A 23,284-nucleotide genomic window follows, 5' to 3' on the forward strand; every position below is an offset into this window, starting at 1 on the left:
ATAGAAATGCGAAATATTTCGCTTTGTCTCCATCTCTTACCACATTGAACAATTAATGAGTGTATTTAACCCATCTCCAAGTTGGTGGCAAGCTCCGATTACCTTTGACTTTAAACGTAACCCGAGTACAGTTGGCCCATGCCTTGTGTTTTACATTCTGTCAGTCGCAGCCGCTGTCTCAGTGTCAGTTTTGGCCTTAGTTCCAGTTACAATCCCCGACTAGACCCCAGACCCAATCGCAGTTTCAGTTTCACTCGCAGACGGCATCCTCTTAAACGAAAGAAAGCAGCAGCAAATTGAGCTATGCCAAGGATGGCCATAACGATGGCTGCTGCTGGTACTTACTCTCATTAGGCAACAACGAGCCATCTTTTAATTATGGGCCAGTGACTAAGGCGGCTTTAATCAGCGTCAATTGGTAAATACAAAAGCGGAAATTGCAAAATGTGTAAAGCGAAACAGAGTGAAAGAGAGAAAGAGTAAGAAAACACAATAGCTGGCAGAATGGCGAATGGTGAATGGTGGCTCTGTTGGCTAGTGGATGACGGAGGAAACTGAAGGGTCCAAGTCAAAGTGCTTTATAGTATGTTGAAGTACGGCCGGGGTGATGGAAGGTGGAACCCCGAATGCTGGAGAAACACAAAAACCTTTTGCTAATTTAATTAAATTACACAATTTTCGCTGGCGCTTTTTGTAGAATAATTGGCAATAAATTGATTAAAGAGTTAATTAAACAGACGGGGGCCAGCAAAGTCGATGGATAGATAATTGCATTGCCATAAAAAGGCAGCGCCAATTACTCAATGTCACTATGTATGTGTTTGTGTGTGTGTGTCTGTCTCTGTATGTATGTGTTTGTGTGTCTATTGCATTGAAATGCAAAATTACATTGACCAAGCAACATAAAAAACATTTAAAATTGCATAGTTAAACGAGACACAATAAAAAATAAAATAATTTTTCCATGTACAATATTTTTTTAATCAATTTGAAGTACAAGGACGCGGCACTGCCTCTCCTTAGAGCTTTAAATTTTTGAAATTTATAAATCAATTCATTCATTTAGATCATTTCCTTTGAAACAGAAGATCGACTTTTACTTTTTTGAAAGAATTTTGAAGATATAAATTGGTTTAACTGAATCCTGGCTACACTTTAGTTATATGGCGAACCAATCAGGATCGCTTGGTATTAAGAGATTCTATGATCCACCTTGGGGTGACTTGAGGGACTGTTTTAGTTCCTTCTCTTAAGTATTTGCTATCCTCTTCACTTATTTGCCTCAGTGTAGTAACAAGAAATCGTTCTTTTCTTTTTTTAATTGCAGTCAAAGCGAAATGCCGCTGGCAATTGATGTGGAGTGTGCGTTGCCTCCACCGCATTAGAAGGGTGGTCACGGCGGGAGGTGGAGGTCGAAACAACCGGATTAAACATGGCGACGTCAGTCTATGCAACGACTGAAGCAATACCAACAACATCAGCAATACCAGCAACAACCACAACAACCGCAACGGCAGCAGCAACAACAACAGCAGGAACATTGTCCAAAAAGTGGATAAACTATTTACTAAATCGCACCACAAACCATGTGGATAAACAACATGTGGGAAATAGAATGGACGACGATGATGGCAATGATGTCGATGTCGATGTCATCGATAGTGGTTTCTCGTCATCATCAACGCCAAACAGTTACCTGCCGCTCTACGACAATGTCGATGCCGATATCGATGCCGATGTGGATGTCGATGTGGACAAGACGCAAGCGGCGGCTGAGGATGCCGGCTACGCTCTGATCGATGACATCAGCGAGTGGTTGTTAAGTGGTTCAACAGTCAATGAAGCGGATAATCGCACGTTGGGCCCAACGACATCGATAAGCAATGAGACTGCAATGGGCTGGCTGACTCTGGACATGAGTGAGGCGACCGCACTGAACACTACAACCACCAGCAGCAGCATCCAGGCCAGCAGGCGAGCAGGGAACAGCTCATTTGCCGCCGATGGCGATGAGGATGAGACCACAGGTCAGGGCCTCTATGCATTGCGCAACCTTGTGGAGCAACAGCTGCAGGCAGCTGGTGGTCAAGGCGGTGGGGGTCAGGAAGCGGATATGGCTCTTATTGACAGTGCGGAGGAGAGTGCTCTCGACAATGTGGCAGATAGCGAGACGGACTACGGTCTGCTGAGCGGCTTCAATGATATGGAGTTGCTTCAGCGTGCAGCCAAGGCAACGGTCAGAAACCGAACTGCCAATTATGCTGTTGGTGGAGCTGGAGGAAGCATAAGCAGCAGCACCAGTGGCAGTGGCAGTGGCAGTGGCACTGGCAGCTCATTCATGCTGCTGCTGGAAAATTTTAACGATTATTTTCCCAACTATAATGGCAGCACGGTAACGGGGACAACAGTTGTCGGTACCGCGACAGTGGCTAGTGGTGGCCCTGGCAGTGGTGCCGATCAGAATCTGACCAGTCTCTATTTGGAGAACTATCGAATCAATTGCACAAACGCAACGCTGAATCTAACAAGCGAATCTTGTGCTGAACTGCGAGTTGGTAAGTCTGATAATCAAGAGCTTAAGCTCTTCACAATCCTTTCCACTATCCCCAATGGAACAACCTTTCAGTATTGGTTCTACCTCGAGATGGCTGATAAAAATGTTGTTTTTTGTTTTCTCTTTCACAGTGGACCACAATTATTGGGCTCTCATCTTGATATTGTTTCCGATTTTAACCCTATTTGGCAATATCCTTGTCATACTCTCCGTTTGCCGCGAACGTTCGCTACAAACAGTCACGAATTATTTTATAGTATCATTAGCCATAGCCGATCTGCTAGTCGCTGTGGTTGTAATGCCATTTGCTGTCTACTTTCTGGTAAGTTCACACATACATATGTACATATCTCTCTCCACTACATTATCTACATATGTGAAATGTACTCAGTTTATACGCATTTCGCATCGTTTACGAACTCCGAAATGGGGTGATGCAAAATTGCCAGCCATTTGCGTTTAATTTTATCAAGTATCTACTACTGTGTGGCAAAATCGGAACAAGCTGGGTCATATAATATAAATAAACATGCCAATAAATAACAAGAATCTGAAGTGAAGGCTGGCCAAGCCAGTGCGACTATTGTTGGCGGGGGGTAAGGGGAACGGAAGGGAGGCTATAGAAGCGTGGCTTTTTACTAAATTGCGGCCATTCAAGCAATAACATTCAATTTTTGGTGGCCCAGGCCTATAAATCAATGTATGTATGTACTACACGTGTGAGTGAAAGAGATGGTAATACATAGAAAGAGCGAAAGTAGAGCACAGGCGAGACAAGCTGGACGCATTCTTTATTTATTCTCATTTCTTTTTTTCCTTTTTCGTTTTCCTTTTCCTTATTTCTCTCTCATTTTGGTGTTGTTGGTTTTTTGCCCGTTTTCTTTGACTTAAGCCGACGTAGCTGTCATTCCATATGATTGATTGTTCGATTGACTGACTGACTGACTGACTGACTGACCGACTGACTGACTGCTGGTGGTGCCTGCTGTGACTCCTCGACTCCATGTTGCCTCGACTCCTGATTCCCGATTTTTACCCGGTTGGGGTTTCGCTCCTTTGACAGATTGATGGAAGTGCTTCCATGTCCAATCTAAGAGCTCATCAGCATTCGGATCGGACCACCATCACAAGGACTTGGGCTTTTGATATGCAAATGCCCAGAGAGTCCTTCTCATTGGCCAAAAGAAGACGAGATATCAGCAGGCCTTAGGCAAATTAACTAACAACGGAGCAAAGAGCTTAAGATTTCAAATGTCCCTTTTGCATTCTAACGAATCTCAGCCAAAATCACCATGAATTATAATAACGATCAAGTCATGCATATATATGTATATATATATATGTTTAAGTATATTCTGGCTCTCCCATTCACTTTAAATTATTTTGTGGTAATAAAAATTGCATAACAAGCCCTTGGATAAATGGGCAATGGGTCAGAGAGACAGGCCAAGTGACAGACTGTCAGAGTCAGAGTCAGTGGGCTATGTAATTAAAACGCATTGCAAGGCAAATGAAATTAACCAAATGCCACACAAAATGTGCAATATTTGACAATAAAAAAAAAAATAAAATAAATAAATAAAATGTGTAAACTTGTCACAGAAAATGAGCAGCAAAACGAACGATGAATAAAAACCATAAAACGGGACACACAAGATAAATAAATTAAATTTTCATTTAAACGAGGCAAAGGACTAAATGCTGACAATTAATATGTTCACAACAACAACATCGATTTATACTAATTATTAAGGGCTGATCCAAGTTAAAAAAATACCTATAATCAAATTTAAATTGTTCCCCAGATAAAGTCAAAAGTAGGAATCTCTTTAAATAATTATCCTACGCCTTCATCAGTGACTTACTAATAACAGCAAATACAAGGATACATTTTAGCTACATATATGTTAGTCAATTTCATTTCATTTGAAGAATTAGTTAATGTCTTTATTTCAGGTTAAAAGTCTTTTAATCTGCATTTAAATCTCGATAGATTAATTCTTTTTGCAAATTTCTATTCTAAATATCCAAATATCAAGCCATTTTAAAGTATGTTGAATTGCGCTTAAAGTTAAGTTTATTTTTTTTTTTTAATCGGTTAGAAATTATCCAAAATAAAGTCTAGAAAAAAAGGCAGCTCTTATCTTTCATTTGTTTCATATAAAAAAGTGATCTTCTAATTGTAATTAAGAATGCCTAAACTTATATTTTAGTCTTATAAGCGCTTTCCCCTGTCACATTTAGTTTAATCACTCGTAAAAAATTTTATATTATTCAGGAAATCATTATCCAACTTTTAAGTAACTCGGAGACGGATCTTATGAAGTCTAGAATGTCATTTCGCTCAATTATACTGAAAATCGTGCAAATCCCAATGAATCCTCATATTTGGTCTTCCATTTATAAATTAATTCTTAAATCCTACGAAATTATATGTTGTATAGTTTGAATTCAAAATCTATCTGTTTTTACACTGAAGTATTAAAAAAATATCCTTTTTTGGCAGGAGTTGCTATTGGATCTACTGTTTTATACAACAGTCAAAAAAAATATACAATAATTTTTCCCATATTTATGTATAAATTCCTTAAGTTTAAATAATCAAAAAATTGGCTAATAGATCACAAACCTTACTTAACTAAAGTCTTTGGCATTCTTTTAATAATAAAAATGTTCATATATTTAAATAATCAATATACAGCCAAATATATCTAGATATAATATACCTTTAAATAAAAAAGAAAACACGTTTCTTTAAGTAGATTCTTAAATATTGAGTAAAATCAAACAGCAGCCTGTTGCGGCAATTATTCGTGATTTCCTTATTTCCGATGTGCTTACACACACACACACAGAGAGAAATACAGAGAAAGACAGACAGAGAGTGAGAGAGAGAGAGAGAGAGAGAAAGTAAAGAGAAGCCACAACCGACATTCACAATCAATGGCAATGACAGAACATTTAATTTCAATTTGATCATTAAATTGACACGCGCCTTCCTGCAGATGGCTGTCTGTCAAACGGCCTCCTGCTGCTATTTGTTGACTTTCTAATACCTATCAAAAGGACCAGCATACACACACACACACACATTGCCACTGAGAAGGAACACACGTCGAGCAAATTAACTTGTCATTAAATGCATCAAATGCGCTTTGCCCCACCTCCACCTCGACCATATCACTTGTATGTGCAAGTGTCAGGTGTTAATTACGCTTTACCAACTCATACACGCAACTCACGCACACATGCAGACACACACAGACACCTGCACATATGTATATGTATGTACACATATGTAGTTATCCAGAGAGTGTGAAGCGTGTCAGGTGCAGTGCCCTGTATCAATTATAGTATTTAACTCGTTACAACAGCCATGGCAAATACAAATATAGAAATACAACACAAGTGGGTACAGCAAATGACGAAATTGTCTTGACAAAGTGACAACCAACTAACTAATCATTAATCAATTTTAAGTGACCATTTACACAGATTTACCATTTACTTGGTTTAAAAGCGAAAGAAATAGAATCGTTAGAAACTTAGTTTAAATAATTAAAATCTATCATTGTATTCGTCTATGGCTCTCTCAACCATTGGTAGATGTAATTAACTTTGAATGAGCTGCAAACTTAAAAAGTTTTAGAGCTGCGAGAGCATTAAATTTCGATTTAGTTAGCAGCATGATGATACTAAAATACCTCTTAATCATAATGTTTTGTATCTTTTTGATGTAGATCATAAAAGCCAGAGTTGAGAATTAACAACGTTGTTTATGCCTAGAACGGCGAGCTGTGAATTGCGCATAAGTCTTATCGGTAATAAATCCGTCCTAAAGAATTTACTTGCCCTAAAACTGAGACAGAGATTGTTTAGTTAATCGCTCTGTAGATCAATTTGAAGGAGAGAGTATACAAATATCGATTGTAGCCATTTGGTATTGGGCTTTGCAAAGATGATTTTCATTTCATTTTGGTTCATTAAATTTGATTAATAAATGAAATTAAATTGGAATCAAAAATTCACAAATTGTTTGCCCACTTCCGGTTTCACCCTTAATAAATTTATGATAGCATACATTTCAGGGCGGTAACAAATAAACGCAAGACGAGAGAGAGAGAGAGAGCAAAAAATAAAAAAAAGGAATCCGAAACACAAGCAAAAATTATTTAACTCGGACAAGTCTGTCGGAATTTCCAAGAAGAACCCATTCTACACACACACAAATACACATACACTTACACGCACACACACACACACACACACAAACACATGCACAACTCACAAATGAAAATTGATTTAGTTAAGAGGATTTGCGTCAACAACAGCCACAATAAGTGGGCAGTAACACGGGCCATTCGAATGAGAGAGTGGCAAGCGGTAAACGAAAGGGAAAGAAAGGATGATGGGATGGGGATAGAAATCTAAGAGAAGGTGAGGAAGATTGCCAACAGGAGGGCGTACGCGTATGCGTGTGTGTGTATGCATGTAGGTATTTGTGGATAGCACTTAACTCATAAAAATGTGTGCAGCGAAGGTTCTGGGAGGCATCCTTCTTTTTACCTTCTACCACATCTCACTCTCGGTCGTCTCTAGAGATATGCCAACAAAGAGAATTATTGCTTATGACACAAACCACAACACAAAGAGAGAGTAAGAGTGAGAGCGACAGCAACAGCGAGAGAGCAAACCAAATGCTGTGCCTAGTTTTATGCCAGATCGCTGGGCGTATACGCAATTTGTTGCGTCATGTTGGTTGGGAATCAGGGCTCGCTTTAACTCGCGGATAAAACAAATAAATACCATACTCACACATAGACAGATAGACTCACCCTCACGCACACACACACACACACACACACATTGACCTGTACCAGGCCAGTGGTTTTCTATTTTAAGTGGTTGTATACGTCAGTTGAAAGCTTTTGTTGACATACAAGTGGTCATTGAAAGTGTAAAAGCGTGCACCAAAAGTCCACCACCCGGTGGATATACGAGTACTTCTGTATGCGGATGTGTGTATGGATGTGTGCATAGGGGGGATGGCTCGAGGTTGTGTTCGTTGGATAGATAGATGGATGCCCCAAGTCTCTTTGGGATAAAGTCAAAGTAGCTAACCCAACATCCGAACATTTGCAACCATTCCATTTCAAAGTTTAGTTCATGTTCATTGCTATAATCTTATCAAGACTTTGTTTGTCTTCTCTCACCCTCTCTCTCTCGAAATGAATTTGTGTGTGTGTGTGTGTGCGTATGTATGTGTGTGACCTGTTGTGTGGGTGGGCTTACATTCGTGTGAATTACGTTTATGTGTGCGAGTATGTCTGTAACGGAGTCTTACACATGTTGGATGCTCTTAATTGCTTTTGTATGCAATATCACTTGGTCCTGGTCGTGGTCCTGTTTCTGGTCCTGGTCCTGGTCTTTGTTTTTGGCTCTTTTCAATTTGGTCGTAAGCATTGCATCTATCGTCAAATGTTCAAACTATGTACATGCATAAGCTGCAAATGCAGAAAACGACAGAACTCGAAAACGAATGCAATGAAACACTAAACGATGTTATAAAAACTTTCAAACAATCTCTTTCCTTGGATCAACACTGTTCCTTAATTGTTAACTGCCTTCCACTTCTCTTTCTTTAAACAAGGACATCTTTATTTAAAATAGATTAAAAAAAGGCTTAGTTTAGATTGGAACCTTTAATTCATACGACGAGTAAGTAGTAAGTACTATAATATGATAAGAGCCTGCATGGTGGTAAACAAACTTGGCTATACAATTTATTTATTTATATCGATTCTCATCTGGATTTTATTACAGTTCTTAAAGAACAAATTATATGATATTTATCTAAATGTGTTTGCAATTTTTGCCAGATATTTGCATATTAGTCACTTGACAATTTCTGAGGCCATTGAATTCGATCAGAGGCTGTGACAGTAAATATTTATGTCATAAATAAAATTAAAGGCATAAATAAATAAGAAGATTAATCTACACACACACACACACAGACACACACACTTAACCAAAAAAATAAGAAAGAAAAAAACTGCTCAAGCCAAAGAAAAGGAACTTTCAATGTCCTAGGGAGAAGCGAAATAAAAGTAATCCATGACCCTTGTCCTTGGGTCCTACCATGGGCAACTCTATTTCTTATTGCCAGTAGGCATTAAATTTATTTATTTGCTTTGAAGTGAAAGTGAAGTGAAAGTGAATTCAATTCGAAGGAATGCGATAACCAGCATTTGGAACAGCATTTGGCATTTTGCCCAGATAAAAATATAGTCGTCATTCAATCAACAATGCGAATGACAGGCCCTTTTGTGGGTCCAATGGTGTTGACCTATCTCAGGCTTTAACCCATTAATTACCATATTGGGTGCAAGTCGTTTGTTGTGGGTTTTATGCAACGACTAAGTTGGTAGTTGTTGATCTAATAATGGAAAGTTACTAATACATCAAAAATTTCCTTAAACTCAAGCCATAGATTTTATTCATTCAATTCCTTGACATAATTCTCGGTTTTAAATAGTTTACTTTTCGATAAAATTAAAAAGTTATTGTCAATTTTGTCAACAATTCTTTTTTTAATCCCAAAAGTTTTGTTTTTTTAAGTTGTAATTTAAAGTCCCTTGCTATCTTTTCAGTTTTTATTTGTTCTTTCTTTCGTTTTTTTAGAAAATTTATGACTTTTATTTTGCAACACAATAAAGGTGTTTGGTCTCTCTAAATTCACAATGAATTTCAAATATTTTCCTAGCTATGGAGGGCATCACCGAAATGTGTTAAAGGTGAACACACATATACACATACAAACGGCAGGAAAAAATTTGGGTACACAAAACAAAATAAAAGTGCAGAAAGGGAGAAAACTAAGAAGAGGAAAACAAAACCATACAACAAGCATAACTAAAGTTGGATGGTGGTTGGATGGGCAGGTGTGGGCGGTGGTTGATGGTTAGTAAGGATAACTGCCAAACTGCACAAAACTGTTTCCATTCGGCAAAGCAATAAAAAGAGTTTTGCCCTACTACTCCAACTGTAACTTGTTTCGTTCAGCTAAAGGAACAGGATGAGCCCGAGAACCTGGACACAAAGATGGCTGAAGGACCAAAAAAGGGAACGGTTGCTAAACTGCTGCAGCTGAGTTGCGAGTTTGAAGGAAAGTTTTTTAATTTTAATGGCCATTTAAAAGGTTGCAGGCAAGCAGTTTATGCTTGGCCCGTCTAAAGTACCGGGTTCTGCAAGGATAACACTCAACAAGGATATGCCTCAGCTGGCAGGCAAACTGTCTGCTGCCCCACCATTCTTCTGTTTCGATTAGTTGAATGAGTTTAGCAGATGATCGAATAGCATAAAACTACAAAATATATATAAATTTAAGTATCTCTCGCCATATATTTTTATATATAAATGAAATGCAAGAGAGAGAGAGAGAGAGAGAGAAAGTGCTATCGAAAATTTAACAACGAAAACTTTGAAGGCCAAACACAACAATTTTGGGGTACGGCATTAAGAAGAAGATTGCATTTTCCCCTGAAAAAGTTATTTGATTCGAGCTTGGGGTTTTTTTTTTATAAACTTTTAGCCATATTTGTTTTTGAAAAGTGTTTTTCAGGTTTTTCTTTAATGTATGTCCATACATCTGTGCGTTTCGTTGCATTTTCTTTAGATGTGTATAATTTTATGCAATGGGGGATACTTTTTAAAGTAATCCTTTTCAATCATCTTTATGGAATTGTTGGCTCTATTTATTCTCTCTCTCACTCTCTCTGCTTCTCTTTCACACTTTTAGTTTGAGCACTTGCTCAGAGCCTTAGGATCATAGCTAAGCAAAAGCTTTTCCTATGAATTTCGTTTAGTCCAATTGAGGTTAAATCTCACTTTGGTCAAAAGAAAAGGCTAGCAAAGAGCAGAGAGCCCAGAGACAGACAGAGACAGGGTGAGAGACAGAGAGAGAGAGAGGGATGGGTGGGCGGGCATTGCCAAGCAAAGTGGCTGCAAGTGGCTAAGCAAACAAACTGGGCAAACCGAAAAGCTGAAGACAAGGCGACTCAGAGTTTTGGAGTCCATGTAGCTAACTGTTTATTTATGTGATGCCTGCACTGCAGCAGCCACTTTCCCCAAGCAATCATCCTCCTACCGCCCCTTCCCCCCACCCACCATCCTGTTTGCTTACGTGCCAACTGCAGCAACAAATTGTTGTTGGCTAAGCCAAGGGCACAGACAGCGCCCAAATGCAGGCCAAGCCAACTGACACCGAAAAACAAAAAAAGGAAACCATGACCCTGAGGAGTTGAGAGACCCGCAATACATACTGACAAGCGTGTCCATGTATATTGTATGTATGTATGTGTGAGAAATGAATTTAAAATCCTGCTAACCACCGTACCACCGCACATCAATTCAAATAAATAATCCAAGATTACAAAATACGTTAAAAAAACAAAAAACCGAAAACCCCCAAACCGAAAAACTTTTCAATACTCATTCCTCGCATAGCAATTTGCGACTAAAACACACACACGCACACACACACACACACACTGGAATTTGGATTAAGATGGGCAAGGGTAAGGCCCAGTTAAATGGCTGCTATCAAAATTATCGCCCAGTTGTTTGCCGGTCGTTGCCCCTGACCTTACCGCACACCCTTCCTTCCTATCCCCCAAGTGCCACAGCCACCCTCATCCTCATCCTCGCCCCCTGCCCCATCCCTTCTCCACTACGTAATCGTGATTATGTTACCGACTTCCATCTCCGGCACGCATGCGAGTTAAAGCGCGCGCACTTCCTGTCGCCGGATTCGACCCACGGACCGCAGCCTTTGGTTTTTGGTCGCATTTTCAAAATGCCAGCATACATCGTGTGTGTGCTTCTGTTTGTATAAATCTCGCTCTCTCTCTCTCTCTGTGTGTGTGTGTGTTTTACCACTTTAGGGCAGCCAACAACTTAAATAATTAACAAAGCTTCCCAACTCCCACTACCACACTCCTTTTGCCTAAAGGCAAACATTCAATCAACGCAAAATGTGAATCAGATGAATACGAAAAAACAGAAACAACCAAAACCAAAATCTTTACCAACAACAATAAAACAAACTTTTTCTTTTCTTCTTCTTCTTCTCGCTCACATGCCCAACATACCTACACACACATATACATATGTACATATGTATGATTTAAAAAGGGTACAAACAACCACAACCACAACAAGAAAAAGGGTTCAATGATTACTTATTTTTTGTTATCACTCCATTTATACATACATATATTTCAATTTAAGCGAGAAATTCTGTACTAATGCAGCTCAATGAACATTGTTTTTTTTTTTTTTTTGGTCTTATTTAACGATCTTCCTAATAATGTAACAGTCCATTCGCAGTCTATACATTTTCACCATCGTATAATACAGCTGATTCTTCAGTTTGCGTTGCCTATGCATAATGGCCACACTGCCCTCTGCCTCCTCCTCCAGGCATGCCAATTGGTAGTTCAATTGCTTGCGCTCCCATTTCTTTTGCTTTTCTTTTATTTTCAGGGTTCTCATCAAGCGATACAATCTTATGCGCTCAAAACGATCAATTTTCCTTGGCCGATTCCCGGCATCTCCGCTTCCACGATGTTCAGTGCTATTCCATGGGCTATTAATGGGCTCCTGCGCTGATTCAGTTAATTTAATTTTTAGTTTTTCCATCAGTTGTAGCATTTACATACCATTCTTTCCCCCTTTCCGTTTTTGTTTCTCAAAGAAAATGCTACCAGAGATGCTTTTTTCCTTTTCCACTTGTCTAAAGTCAAATGAGGAGAAAACAGAACATTGTTATTTCGAGTAATTTTGACAGCAAATGAAAAGCCTTCTAAATGTCAAAGCACCTTTTCCTAGAGACTCCGATTGGCATAGCAAATAAATCGATAAACGATAACAATAACACAGGCCGACATCATTTTTGCTGACGTTAACTTAAGAAGTGTTCCTAACTAATTCGGGTACGCTGATTCTGACTGCATACTTGATTTTTGTCCATCACGTCCGGATTTTGTGAAATTTGGAGATCTGGGGTTGGAAAATAGGCACCCAAAAGTATACTATAGAAAGTTTAAACAAAATTTTCAACTTTTTTAACAGATTTTGGAATATTCTATGTAAGAAAATTAGTTCTTGTTTGCTCATATAACTAATAAACAATTTGCAAGACGCAGCAGATTCCCATAATTCTTTAAAATTAAAAAGCAGAAAATTCTTGGAATTTCTATAGCATACTTTTTGATTGAAATTTTACTCATTATAGAACTATATCCAGAGTGTAAGATATTATCCATTATAACAAAGAAATAACTCTTTAATATTTTGTAAATTTCTGTTAAATCAAGCCTAATATATTAATAGAATAAAATAATAATGTTTTTAATACAATATTATGCTTATATCATGGAATAATTTGAGTGCATTTTTTTTTTCAAAATCCTGACGTGATGGAGAAAAACTAAGTACAGGGCCGTGATCAGCAACCCCCCAATTACTATAGGAGACCTGTTGAGCTTAAAACACTTTTTCATGACCTCAAAAATGTCGGCCTGTGTAATTTTTGCACTCAAAATTAAATGATTTACTTTTTTAAATTTAAATTTATCCGAAAATCTATTATTGTTACACTTTTTAAACCACTTTAAGAGAACTTTTAACACATTTGAGAGAAGTTTTCTCTTAAAAAGGCTACAAAAACTGAACTGTATAATTTCAAAAACCATTAAATGGCATTTTTTTAGTTACTTATTGTTATTAGAAGCATTTGGATGGTAAAAAACATTTAGCAAATTCGAAAACAATTGATAAAGATCTTCTTCTGCTGATTTGTTATCCCAGTGTGGATTTTGGCGGCAGTTAATCTATCTTGAAATGCGGGTACACACATATGTATGTATGTATGTGTACCCAAAATGTACCTGTATATGTATAAATAATTTGTCTAACCTTGTGGCTCGAACTACTTGAAATTGAAAGAGAAGAAAAGAAAAGGTAGGCCGCCGCCAAGGCACACAAAGTCATCATAAAATAAAATTTCCCTCGACGCTAATGACAACTAATTTGTGCAACAGAAACAAAAAATCTCAATACACACGTTGGCAATATATGTATATATACCATACACTCCAACATAGAAGCGGAGACATACACATACATAAGTACAGAATGTTGTGTGTGTGTGTGTGTGAATGTGTGTATAAATAAATTTCAGGATCGCCTTTGGGGCGTCCGAGACTATTAAAAGTGGCGCACAAAAACGCTGAAATCGTTACGAGAACGATGAAGACGACAACAGGGACACTTACGAACATACACAGACACATTTACACACAACAGAGGACACACACACACCCACACACACATACACAATAAACTTAATAAATAAGTCAATTAATTGCCCTGTGCTCCTGATATGATAGCAAAAACAGAAGCTGGAGGTGAAGCCGTATACAGGCCCAGAGCCGGAGCAACAGCATCAAGTGCCAGCTAGTAATATGGGCAAAAAGCCTTGGTCCCCCCCCCATCTTTTTTCCCTACATTCTTGTCTCCCATGTCTAGGGAGTGTATATATATATATTTATGTGTGTGTGTGTGTGTGTATCGTGTCTGCCTCTTCACTAAGAAAAAGCAAGTTCAATTAACTTTGTCCGTGTGGCATAACAAAATGTATGCGTAACTCGTTTAATAGTCGTTGGGCTTTGACTTTGAGGGCAACATTGTCCGTCTAGTTGCTAGCCAAGATGATGGTAACTTTATTATATTTTAACAACAACAACAGACTATGAACTTTATCCCGTTGAAATGAATAGCTTTAAGACCCTTGCAGGAAGTATCTTCAAGTGTTGCAGATATTATATAGAACCAATGGAATCAGTAGAATTAAACCTCCTCTAATCAACTGAATTTTGAAATTTATTTATTTAAGTAATTCTTAGAGAGATGAATTAATCGATATTCCATGTCTACAAAGCTATAGCTATCGATTTATATGGATTTTTTCAAGCGCTCTGTTTATCCCAGCAAAAACCATTCACACTTTATGTTACAATGGTCCAAGCTGCCCGGTTTTCATACTACAGTGAATGTCGGCTATAACGATACGCAAAGTACTGACAATATATTCTTTCGTTATTCGTTATAAGCGGAGTATCGTTGTTATCGACAGCGATATATCCGGCATCTACATACATACATATATTTGTATCGACTTAAAATGCAGTAATAACCAAATTTTTCTTAGTAGTTCTTAAATTGTGACGGATATAGCTATATTGATTCGGTTTCTCATCCTCATAAGGAATATATATTGTATTTTCATTGTGTCGCAAGAGACTCCTCTTTTCCACTACAAACCTCTGACCAATTTTACAATATCCTCTGTAAGAATATAATTAAGTTCAATGGCAAAAAAGGGACTCAAATAACAAACAGAACACGATCTACTTTAACTTAGGTAAAATCTATCTTCTATGGAAATAAAAGACTAACTTAGTCTTTAACCCATTGACGTGCTAAAGTAGAAACAATTTCATGCTAAAAGGATAATAGACCAAATACATATACCGAATCCAAAGAGACGTAGAATACAGAAGGTTGTTCTCAGAATGAAAGATGGCTCCTGTTATCGCTAGGACTCTCTGGTCTCTGGTCCCTACGTTTCGAGTTCCCTGGTTACGGAATTTACCAGCATAAACAAATTATTTGATGACTTTTACGCGCTAGCTTCGCCTTCGCACATTGCCAACGCCATTTTTGTTGTTTTTCTGTCTTTTTTTTTTTTTTGTTTTTCGGGGGGGGGGGTCTGCCTGGCCGAGCTAGCCAATAAGTAAACTTTTATGGCTGGCATAAAATAGGCGAAAAGGGGCGCCCACACACATACACACACACCGAGAGAGAGAGAGAGAGAGAAACTCACGTATAGCTAAATACACACATATTTATTATATAAAATGCGAGTCACATAAAAAGAGCTGCAAGAACGGCCACAGGGCAAAGAAGAGAAAAGAATCCTGAGAAGCATTTTTATGCAGCTGTTGTGACATTTTTATGCTAAGCAGCATCAGCATCAGCAGTAGCCAAAAACACAACAAGAACCACAAGAGCCCAGCATATGCAACAAAATTATGAAAATTCATAAGAAGCCAAATGTTATGACATACTTGCAAGATGGAAAAGGCTACGGCTAAAGAAAGATAATAGATAGTAGAAGGAGGCAACAAGGAACATTGCCAATTTCAGCTTTCGCTTCGTTGGCTATTTTTCTTTTGGTTTATCACTTGTCTAACTGGACTTAACTAAGCTTCTTGTCGCCGACCTTCAAGCCAAGGAAAAAAAAAAAACCTCTCAGCATTCGGGCAGCTAAAATGACTAAACTACCGATTATACATACACATATATGTACATACATACACATCTATGTATGTATGTATGTGTGCATTGGAATGACTTAAGACTTTAAGGTCTTAATTTGAGTAGTAAGTTTATATAAAAGCCGTTTCAACAGAGATTGGGCTCTCACAAAGTTTTTGCAAACAATTCGTATACGACCTGTTGACTCGTGTTTTCTTACATTCCCATCGAACCACATGGTTTAGGGGATATTATGGTTTCGTAAGAATAGATCCCTGAAACTTGTAGAGTTTGTCCTTGTGTCCAGATAAAGAGTGATTCTAGCTAAAACTTTGCCCGGAAAACCGAAACAAAGTTCTAAACAAACATTTCTTATTGATTTTATTTATTTCCTTACATTTTCCGAACATTCAGAATAGTTTAATAGAAACATTTTGTGACAACATTTTGTACATTAATCAATCATTAATGATTCCTTATCATTAAAACTAAAGTCCAAAACTTTCGCAGACATTTTTAGATATCCCACATTCCTTTTATATTGTTCAGATAGATGGAGCCTTAAAAAGGGCACATATACATACTTCTGTATATCTGAAAATATAAAGAATAGTTGTCACATCTATAATTTACCAACAGCAGCAGTAACCGATAGCAAAAACCAGCCCAAAATATGTAAACCGCCAAAGGCTGTGAATAGCAAAAGAAAAAAAACATGCACAAAAAGGAAAAACAGAAATAAAAATAAAGCAAAAGTTTTCATAAAAATGGGGAAAAAAACGGAAAAAAGGAAGCATTCAAGTTTCTGGCACGTGCCCATAATAAATACACTGGAAAAAAACACTGAGAGTAAATTGTTAAATATAATTTTAGCCCACAATTATTTGGCCATTCAGACCCAAATCAAACTCAATAAAGGCTGTTGCTTTAGCCAACTCACACACCAACGCACACACACACACACTCACTCGCAAAGCTATTGTGCATAATAATGATCTATAACGAGATGATAATGACGACGAGCCATACATTGGCAGCCCCAAATTGAAACCCAAGTCAAAAAACTTTGCTTTTTTGCATGACATGAAACTCAGAAGTTTCTTTTCAGCCTGGTATGACTTGGTCACCAGTTGAGACGTGAGCGGGGTTCATGGGGGCACAGGCAGCTCAACTATTTTCTGCGCCGCATAATGTTCACAATTTGTTACGCATGCTCGACTTGCCACGCCCAGTGGTCCGTTCGCCCTGCGGTTGCCCACCGAAGTATCAAAAATCTGTTTGAAGTTAAATTCGCTTCAGCAAAACGAACAAAAAAATACCGAAAAAAAAAAAAAAAAATGAAATATATATATACCTATGTATGTAGGTTGAAAAGGAACCCAAGCCCAGAAGATGATGACAAAAAAGGGTTGTCAGGTCTCTATCTCTCTCTCTCGTTCTCTCCTTCTCTGACCTCTCTTTCGCTGATAGGCCTCTATCTATTTTACTTGGAAAAATGTTGTGTCTACTCTCGGTTTTATAATTAATTTTAAAAAGCTTTTAATGGCTGTTGGCATTCACTGGCATACTATATAGACATAGACACAGAGCTGAAGCGAGTGGCAGCTTCGCAGTTTCTGGATTCGTTTTCCGTTCTGTTTTTTTTTTTTTTTGGTTTTTTAGGCCTAAGCATTTAAACAGGAAAGGGAGGCCTGGAGTGTGCAAATGGGTTTCAGTTTTTGGGCCCTACAAAATACTCAAATGCTCCTAATTGACTTGCCAATGCAAACAGCTCCCTTGGGCATACGAAAGATTTGCGAACGGTGCACGGGACGGGACGGGAACGAGACCAAACGAAAGGGAATGTAAAGTACCTTCGAATCAATCGAGATGACGATAGTGGCTAACCGAATCAACAGAAGATATATGTAGGTATGCTCGACAAAGATGAGAGTTCCATCTTTTCGATTGAGCCATGCTTAAGTGGGTATTGGAATGCACTGTAAGCAGAATTCAAATTGCTGTTACTCAGACTTGCTTCGTCTTGTGATTATGTAATGCCCAAATGCCCAAACGCCCAAATGTATGCATTAGTTTCTTTCCTGCAGCCAATTATGTAGTCAATAGAGTAAGACAGAAATCAAAGTAAGCTGCATTTTGAACAAAATATTCCCTTTCCATTGGCATTAACAGTTATTGTAAATTTGCATCAGATCTTTGTCGATAAAGGTCAAAATATGTTAAATATATAGTTTTTGAATTATTTCAAATCATTCATCTAATGCTGTAACTTCAAATTGTATTAGTAATGTCTTCTTTAATTTGTGTCCTTTCTCTTCATAATTTGTAATTTAAAACAAATTTGAGTTAAGAAAATTTGAAAGTTGATTAAGAAATAAGAATATATATAGAAAGAACGATTCAACAAAGTTTCCCTCTCCCAACATTTCACCAAAGAGTTTGCAAAATGATAACATTTTATATCCAAAATCGGATCGGGATAAAACCAATAGTCCAATGGCAAATATAAAATACAGAAAAGTATAGCTAAAGTGCTTACGAAATTTTAGCCTTCCATCATTTAATATGTAGTTTATGCCACAAGAAACTGAATCTAGCCCACAGTGCTCTGGTAAGAGTGTCAAAAAGTAGGTGTGTGTGAGTGTGGTGTCTGTCTAGCATAGCATGAGGTCAAGGCTCTGGCAACTGCTTCAAAGTAATGCGGTTCCGCTTCCGCTTCATTACGTTCGCCACCTTGCGCTAGAAATAAGAGAAAAGTTTCAAAAGTGAGAAAAAAGGGGGGGAAAAATTCGACACTGGCAAATAAAATGCGCAATTGACAGGCGCAAAAAGAAATGGTAGCAGCCGCAGCCTTCCGCAAACCGACACACACACACACACACTCACACATACAAAAAGACACATACTCGCATATGGATGTGTATATATTATGCCAGAGATGCACAGCAAGTAAACAACTTCAACGTCTTTTTTCCTCCTCATCGCGTCATTGGCTCTTGCCACCTGCCAATGCCAAATGTTTATAAGCAAATACACAAATACAAACACAACAAACAAGTAAATACATATTTGTCTGTGTGGGTGTGTATATGTGGAGTAACGCGCGCAAAGAATGACACTGGGAGGAAACAATAATGGCTAATTAACGTGACCAGTATCATCATATAACCCACTTTTAAAACTATTGCAATTAAAACTGATGCCATGAGAGATAAACATTTTATCTATTCTCAAAGAGAAAAGGCAAAGCATTCAAATTAAAGAATTAACTTAAAAATACTGATGATAAAACTTTAAGATTTTGGGTTTATTTAGCTGCAACTTTAGTTGGCCTTGCTTTAAACGAAATTGTCTTGAACTAATAGCTGCAGTTAATAGTTGGAGTCGTGACAGAATTTAATTAAAGCACAGAAATTAAGATGAAAATGTAATACGAAAGATATCCCACTATATTGTTGTACTAATTGATAGAAATTAAATATGGGTTAAGTCCTGTTCTTTGTTGTTGATTTTTTTAGCTAACAAATATCAACCGACCTACCTCTATATGCTTGTTTGTTTATGGGGAAAATGGCAGAAAGAAGTTGAACTTTGTGTCTGTGAGCTGATATAAGTTATACTGCTTTGGCTTCCGAAAGCTAATCCCTTTCTATTTATATATCACTGATTTATACAAATAGTTACTTTCATCATCAAGTAGCTACAATATGCTCTCAAGTAGATTTCAACTTCTTTGCCAGCTTCACCACATACACCTTTAGCCTCCTCCTGTCCTCCTTGCTGTCCGACGCAATGCCCATTGAATATGGAAAGCCCCAAAGGAGAACCCCAAAATGTATGCTATACTTATATATACATCCATGCTATGTGGGTGTATGTGTGTTTGTTTTCTCTATATCTGCGTGCAAACCATAAAAACCAGAAGCTCAATTATCAAAATGCTACGTGTGTTTGTTTGCTGCTCCATCTCCCACCTCCCTAACGAACAAGCTCTTCGTGAGTGTGTTTGTGTCTCTGTGTGTGTTTGTATATGTCATTCTCATTCTCATTCTCATTCTCGCTGTCTTGGTCTCTTTTTAGACGCTGGCTAGAAGCTTTGTCCCTTTGGGTTTTTCTGTGTGCGGTCGCCTTTGACTGTGCAAATAGATAAATTTATTTATTTTATGCTCCAGCTTCTGCAAAAAAAAAAAAAAAAAAAAACCCCCACACACACACACATACAAGAAGTAAAAAAAAAAATAGAGATAACCGAATTTTCTATACTTATGCAATGTGTTTAAAACATTAGCATTCTAGCATTATGGCCCCTTCATATCGTCAAACATCATCTATACTCCTCTTTACACTCTATACTACTATATAGAACTTTATATTGTGGATCAGCAAGTGTATTGGCAAATCGGTGCTAAAAACTTGTTAACCTTTTTGCTCTCCTTTTGTTGATCTATTTTATTTCAAAAGCAAATCGACCCAGACCCAGAGCCAGCAAACCAACTGACTTTAAATGCCTTTGTGCTAACACTATGCATAAATTGAATGTCATTGAACATTTTCGAACAGACACCAATACAAACACAGAATATACACCAAAAACCCATATATACAAACCTTGGATGGAAAATCGTCTATACCATTCTTGGCCGAATATGTTCAAGTAATATATATATGTACATACATACATACATACACATATGCGAAGCTATTCATTCAATGCTTTCAACCACAAATGGAGGTGTCGGGTCTCTACCGTTTGGTTTGAGTTTGGCAAAAAAAAAAACAAAAATTTTTGAATTAAAAAAGAAATACTTAATTCAGAAAAGACCCTTGACTCTAGTTGAGAAAGTTGTCTAAAACTAGTTGCGAATTATAGCTAACTAAACTCAAGACTTTATAACTAAATCGAAGTTTAGTTAATATTATTTTGAATTTAATTCACATATTTTTCTATCATATTTATGATAGAAACTTAAAATCATTTTATTCATTTTGAAATGTTTATCGAAGCAGTAATACTTCTGACAATTAGTCAAATAAGTTTTTATAGTTTTAGTTTTGATCTTTGACACAATAGTTCTTTGAATATAATTGGTATTATTCAACAAAATCCATAGACTCTCACCAATGAAAAGGGAATTTCAATGTACTATAGAGCTAGATAATGCTATACAGACACACACACACACACACATGTACATAGAATATACAAAAATGTTTATGCAAATATGTTCTGTACATAAACTGACTCCTTTTGCTGTTGCCTTTGCCTTTTTTTTTTCTTTGATACGACAATAATAATCGATTTACGAAAAACTTGGTTTTGAGTCACACACAGCCACAGCCAAAAAATAATAAGAAATACATAGACGCACCACAACACATTTTTGTATACCTCTTGTTATTTATGGTGTACATAAGAAGATGGCCTAGAATGTGGAGATATATATAAATATTTCTGTCAGCTGCAGCCAGTTGCATTTTAAGAAATCTGAAACAAATTTTTAACTAAAACTCGCACTTTTTCTATAGAGGGTATTTTTGAGTCGTTGCGATCTAAATGTACTCAAATACATACGAACGCTAAAAATACATTATAAATTATAGTTTAGCTTCAGATGCAGTGGCAGCAGCTTCTGCCTCAGGTTTTGTCTGGGTCTCAGCTTACTTATATTACGTATACGCAATGTGTGCCATAGCCAACACCCAACCAGCCATGTTACACACCTCCTTCCAACCGACTTATCCTAACAGCATAACCGACAATGGGGCGACAATGGTGAACAGAAAGCAAAGAAATGATGTAAAAATTCCTCGAGCAGGTTACGTGTTTCAATGTGTCTGTGTGCGAGTGTGTGTGTGTGTGTGTGTATGAGCATTCGTGCGTATGTCTTTATATCTTAAAACTTTTTGCCACTTTCTTTGCCACGCTCAACTTTTGTTATGCTCGCTTAGTCCCGGCTATGAAGCTCAAAGTTTAGACTTTCTGCCAATGCCATGTTTGTACATTTCTTCGTTGCTTTCACTTGACTTTCACTTTCATGCTACAACTTTGCCTTCATGTGTGTGTGTGTGTGTGCGTGTGTGTGGGTCGAGGGGGGCTTGGGGAGTTAGTATGGGCATACGGTGTGAGTTTGTTTGCCTACTTTAAACATAAACCGATCGAAGTACATATCGAGAGACAGACTGTAAGAAAAATGAATGCACGTATCTATACATGCATGTATGTACATGTACATATGTATGTGTGTATGTATGTATCCAGGCTGTCAGTTTCAGAAGCCATCTACCCTCTACTCTCATTTTACCCTACATTCTCCTACACCAGTCGCCCGTCTCCTCTTCACCTTTCTCATCTTGTTTTTTATGTGTTTTGTGTGCTACAAATTGTTTGGCTTTAGAAATTCCTTGCGTTATTGTTGAGGTTTTTATGGAGTTTGCGATGCTCGTAGATGCCCATGGAGAGATAGACTCAAAAACTAATTTGTAGCAAAAAAAAAAAAAAAAAAAGAGAGAAACGAAAAAACGAACGTAAAAAGAAGACAAAAATATATAAAGAAAAGAGGCAGATGAAATAACGAAACGAAAGCGAAAGGAAAATATTGTTATTGATATCCGACAATGGACTTTGGGATTTATGTTTGCCTTCGTTTAGCTATCATTGAAAAGTCAGATTTTTCTGCACACGTTACAAATAGATTAATAGCAGTTGGAAATTAAATTGCTTTTCCATAACAGACCCTGCACCCAGCACTCAGGACTCAGAGACCCAGACCCCCCCAAAATAGATGTCATTAAAAAGGGTCTTTAAGTGCTGGCCATTGTTCAAAGCAACGGCAAAGAAGAAAGTAAAGAGAAAGAAAGAGAAAAAAAAGGAAGATAGATTAGAAGATAAGAAACGACAACGATTCAGCACAAAATGAATAAATGCATTCATTTCTCAAAATGTTCATTAATGTATCTCAATATCGATAATTGAAGTAAGCAGGAAATGACACTGTTACGTCACCAAAATCATTAACCTTAAACATGAACATCAAAAACGAATGATAACATTTTACCTAATGCACCCAAGCCTTAAAGAATAGCGAATATATACATTTAGTACTTAATCCTTGTTAATGTCAATTCATTCAGATGATAATTAACATTATCCTCTAAAATTTGAGATATTTCTATTGACTTTTAATTTTCGTTTTGGTTTTTGGTAGTTAGATGCTTTTAATTTTTTCTATTAGTCTACTAAACTAAGCAAAGATTGTCTGCAATCCATGGAATTGGCCATTGACCTAAGACTATCCCTTAGGGAAACGAGAGCACCTTCAACATATCCTGTAGCATCCTGCAAAGGCA

The 23,284-nt window shown here is 37.5% G+C and overlaps 1 protein-coding gene across 1 annotated transcript in view; it reads left to right on the forward strand.

Moving 5' to 3' along the window:
• The window catches only part of Dop2R (dopamine D2-like receptor), a 62,131-nt gene that overhangs the window by 33,692 nt on the left and 5,155 nt on the right, over window positions 1-23,284 (forward strand). Inside the window, 2 exon segments of the mRNA XM_068285086.1 lie at window positions 1,328-2,555; window positions 2,686-2,876. Of these exon segments, the coding sequence (XP_068141187.1) occupies window positions 1,433-2,555; window positions 2,686-2,876 (1,314 nt within the window). The 5' untranslated portion in view covers window positions 1,328-1,432.

This window comes from Drosophila tropicalis, unplaced genomic scaffold, assembly GCF_018151085.1.
Source record: "Drosophila tropicalis isolate 14030-0801.00 unplaced genomic scaffold, ASM1815108v1 contig_4, whole genome shotgun sequence".
NCBI classification, from domain to species: domain Eukaryota; kingdom Metazoa; phylum Arthropoda; class Insecta; order Diptera; family Drosophilidae; genus Drosophila; species Drosophila tropicalis.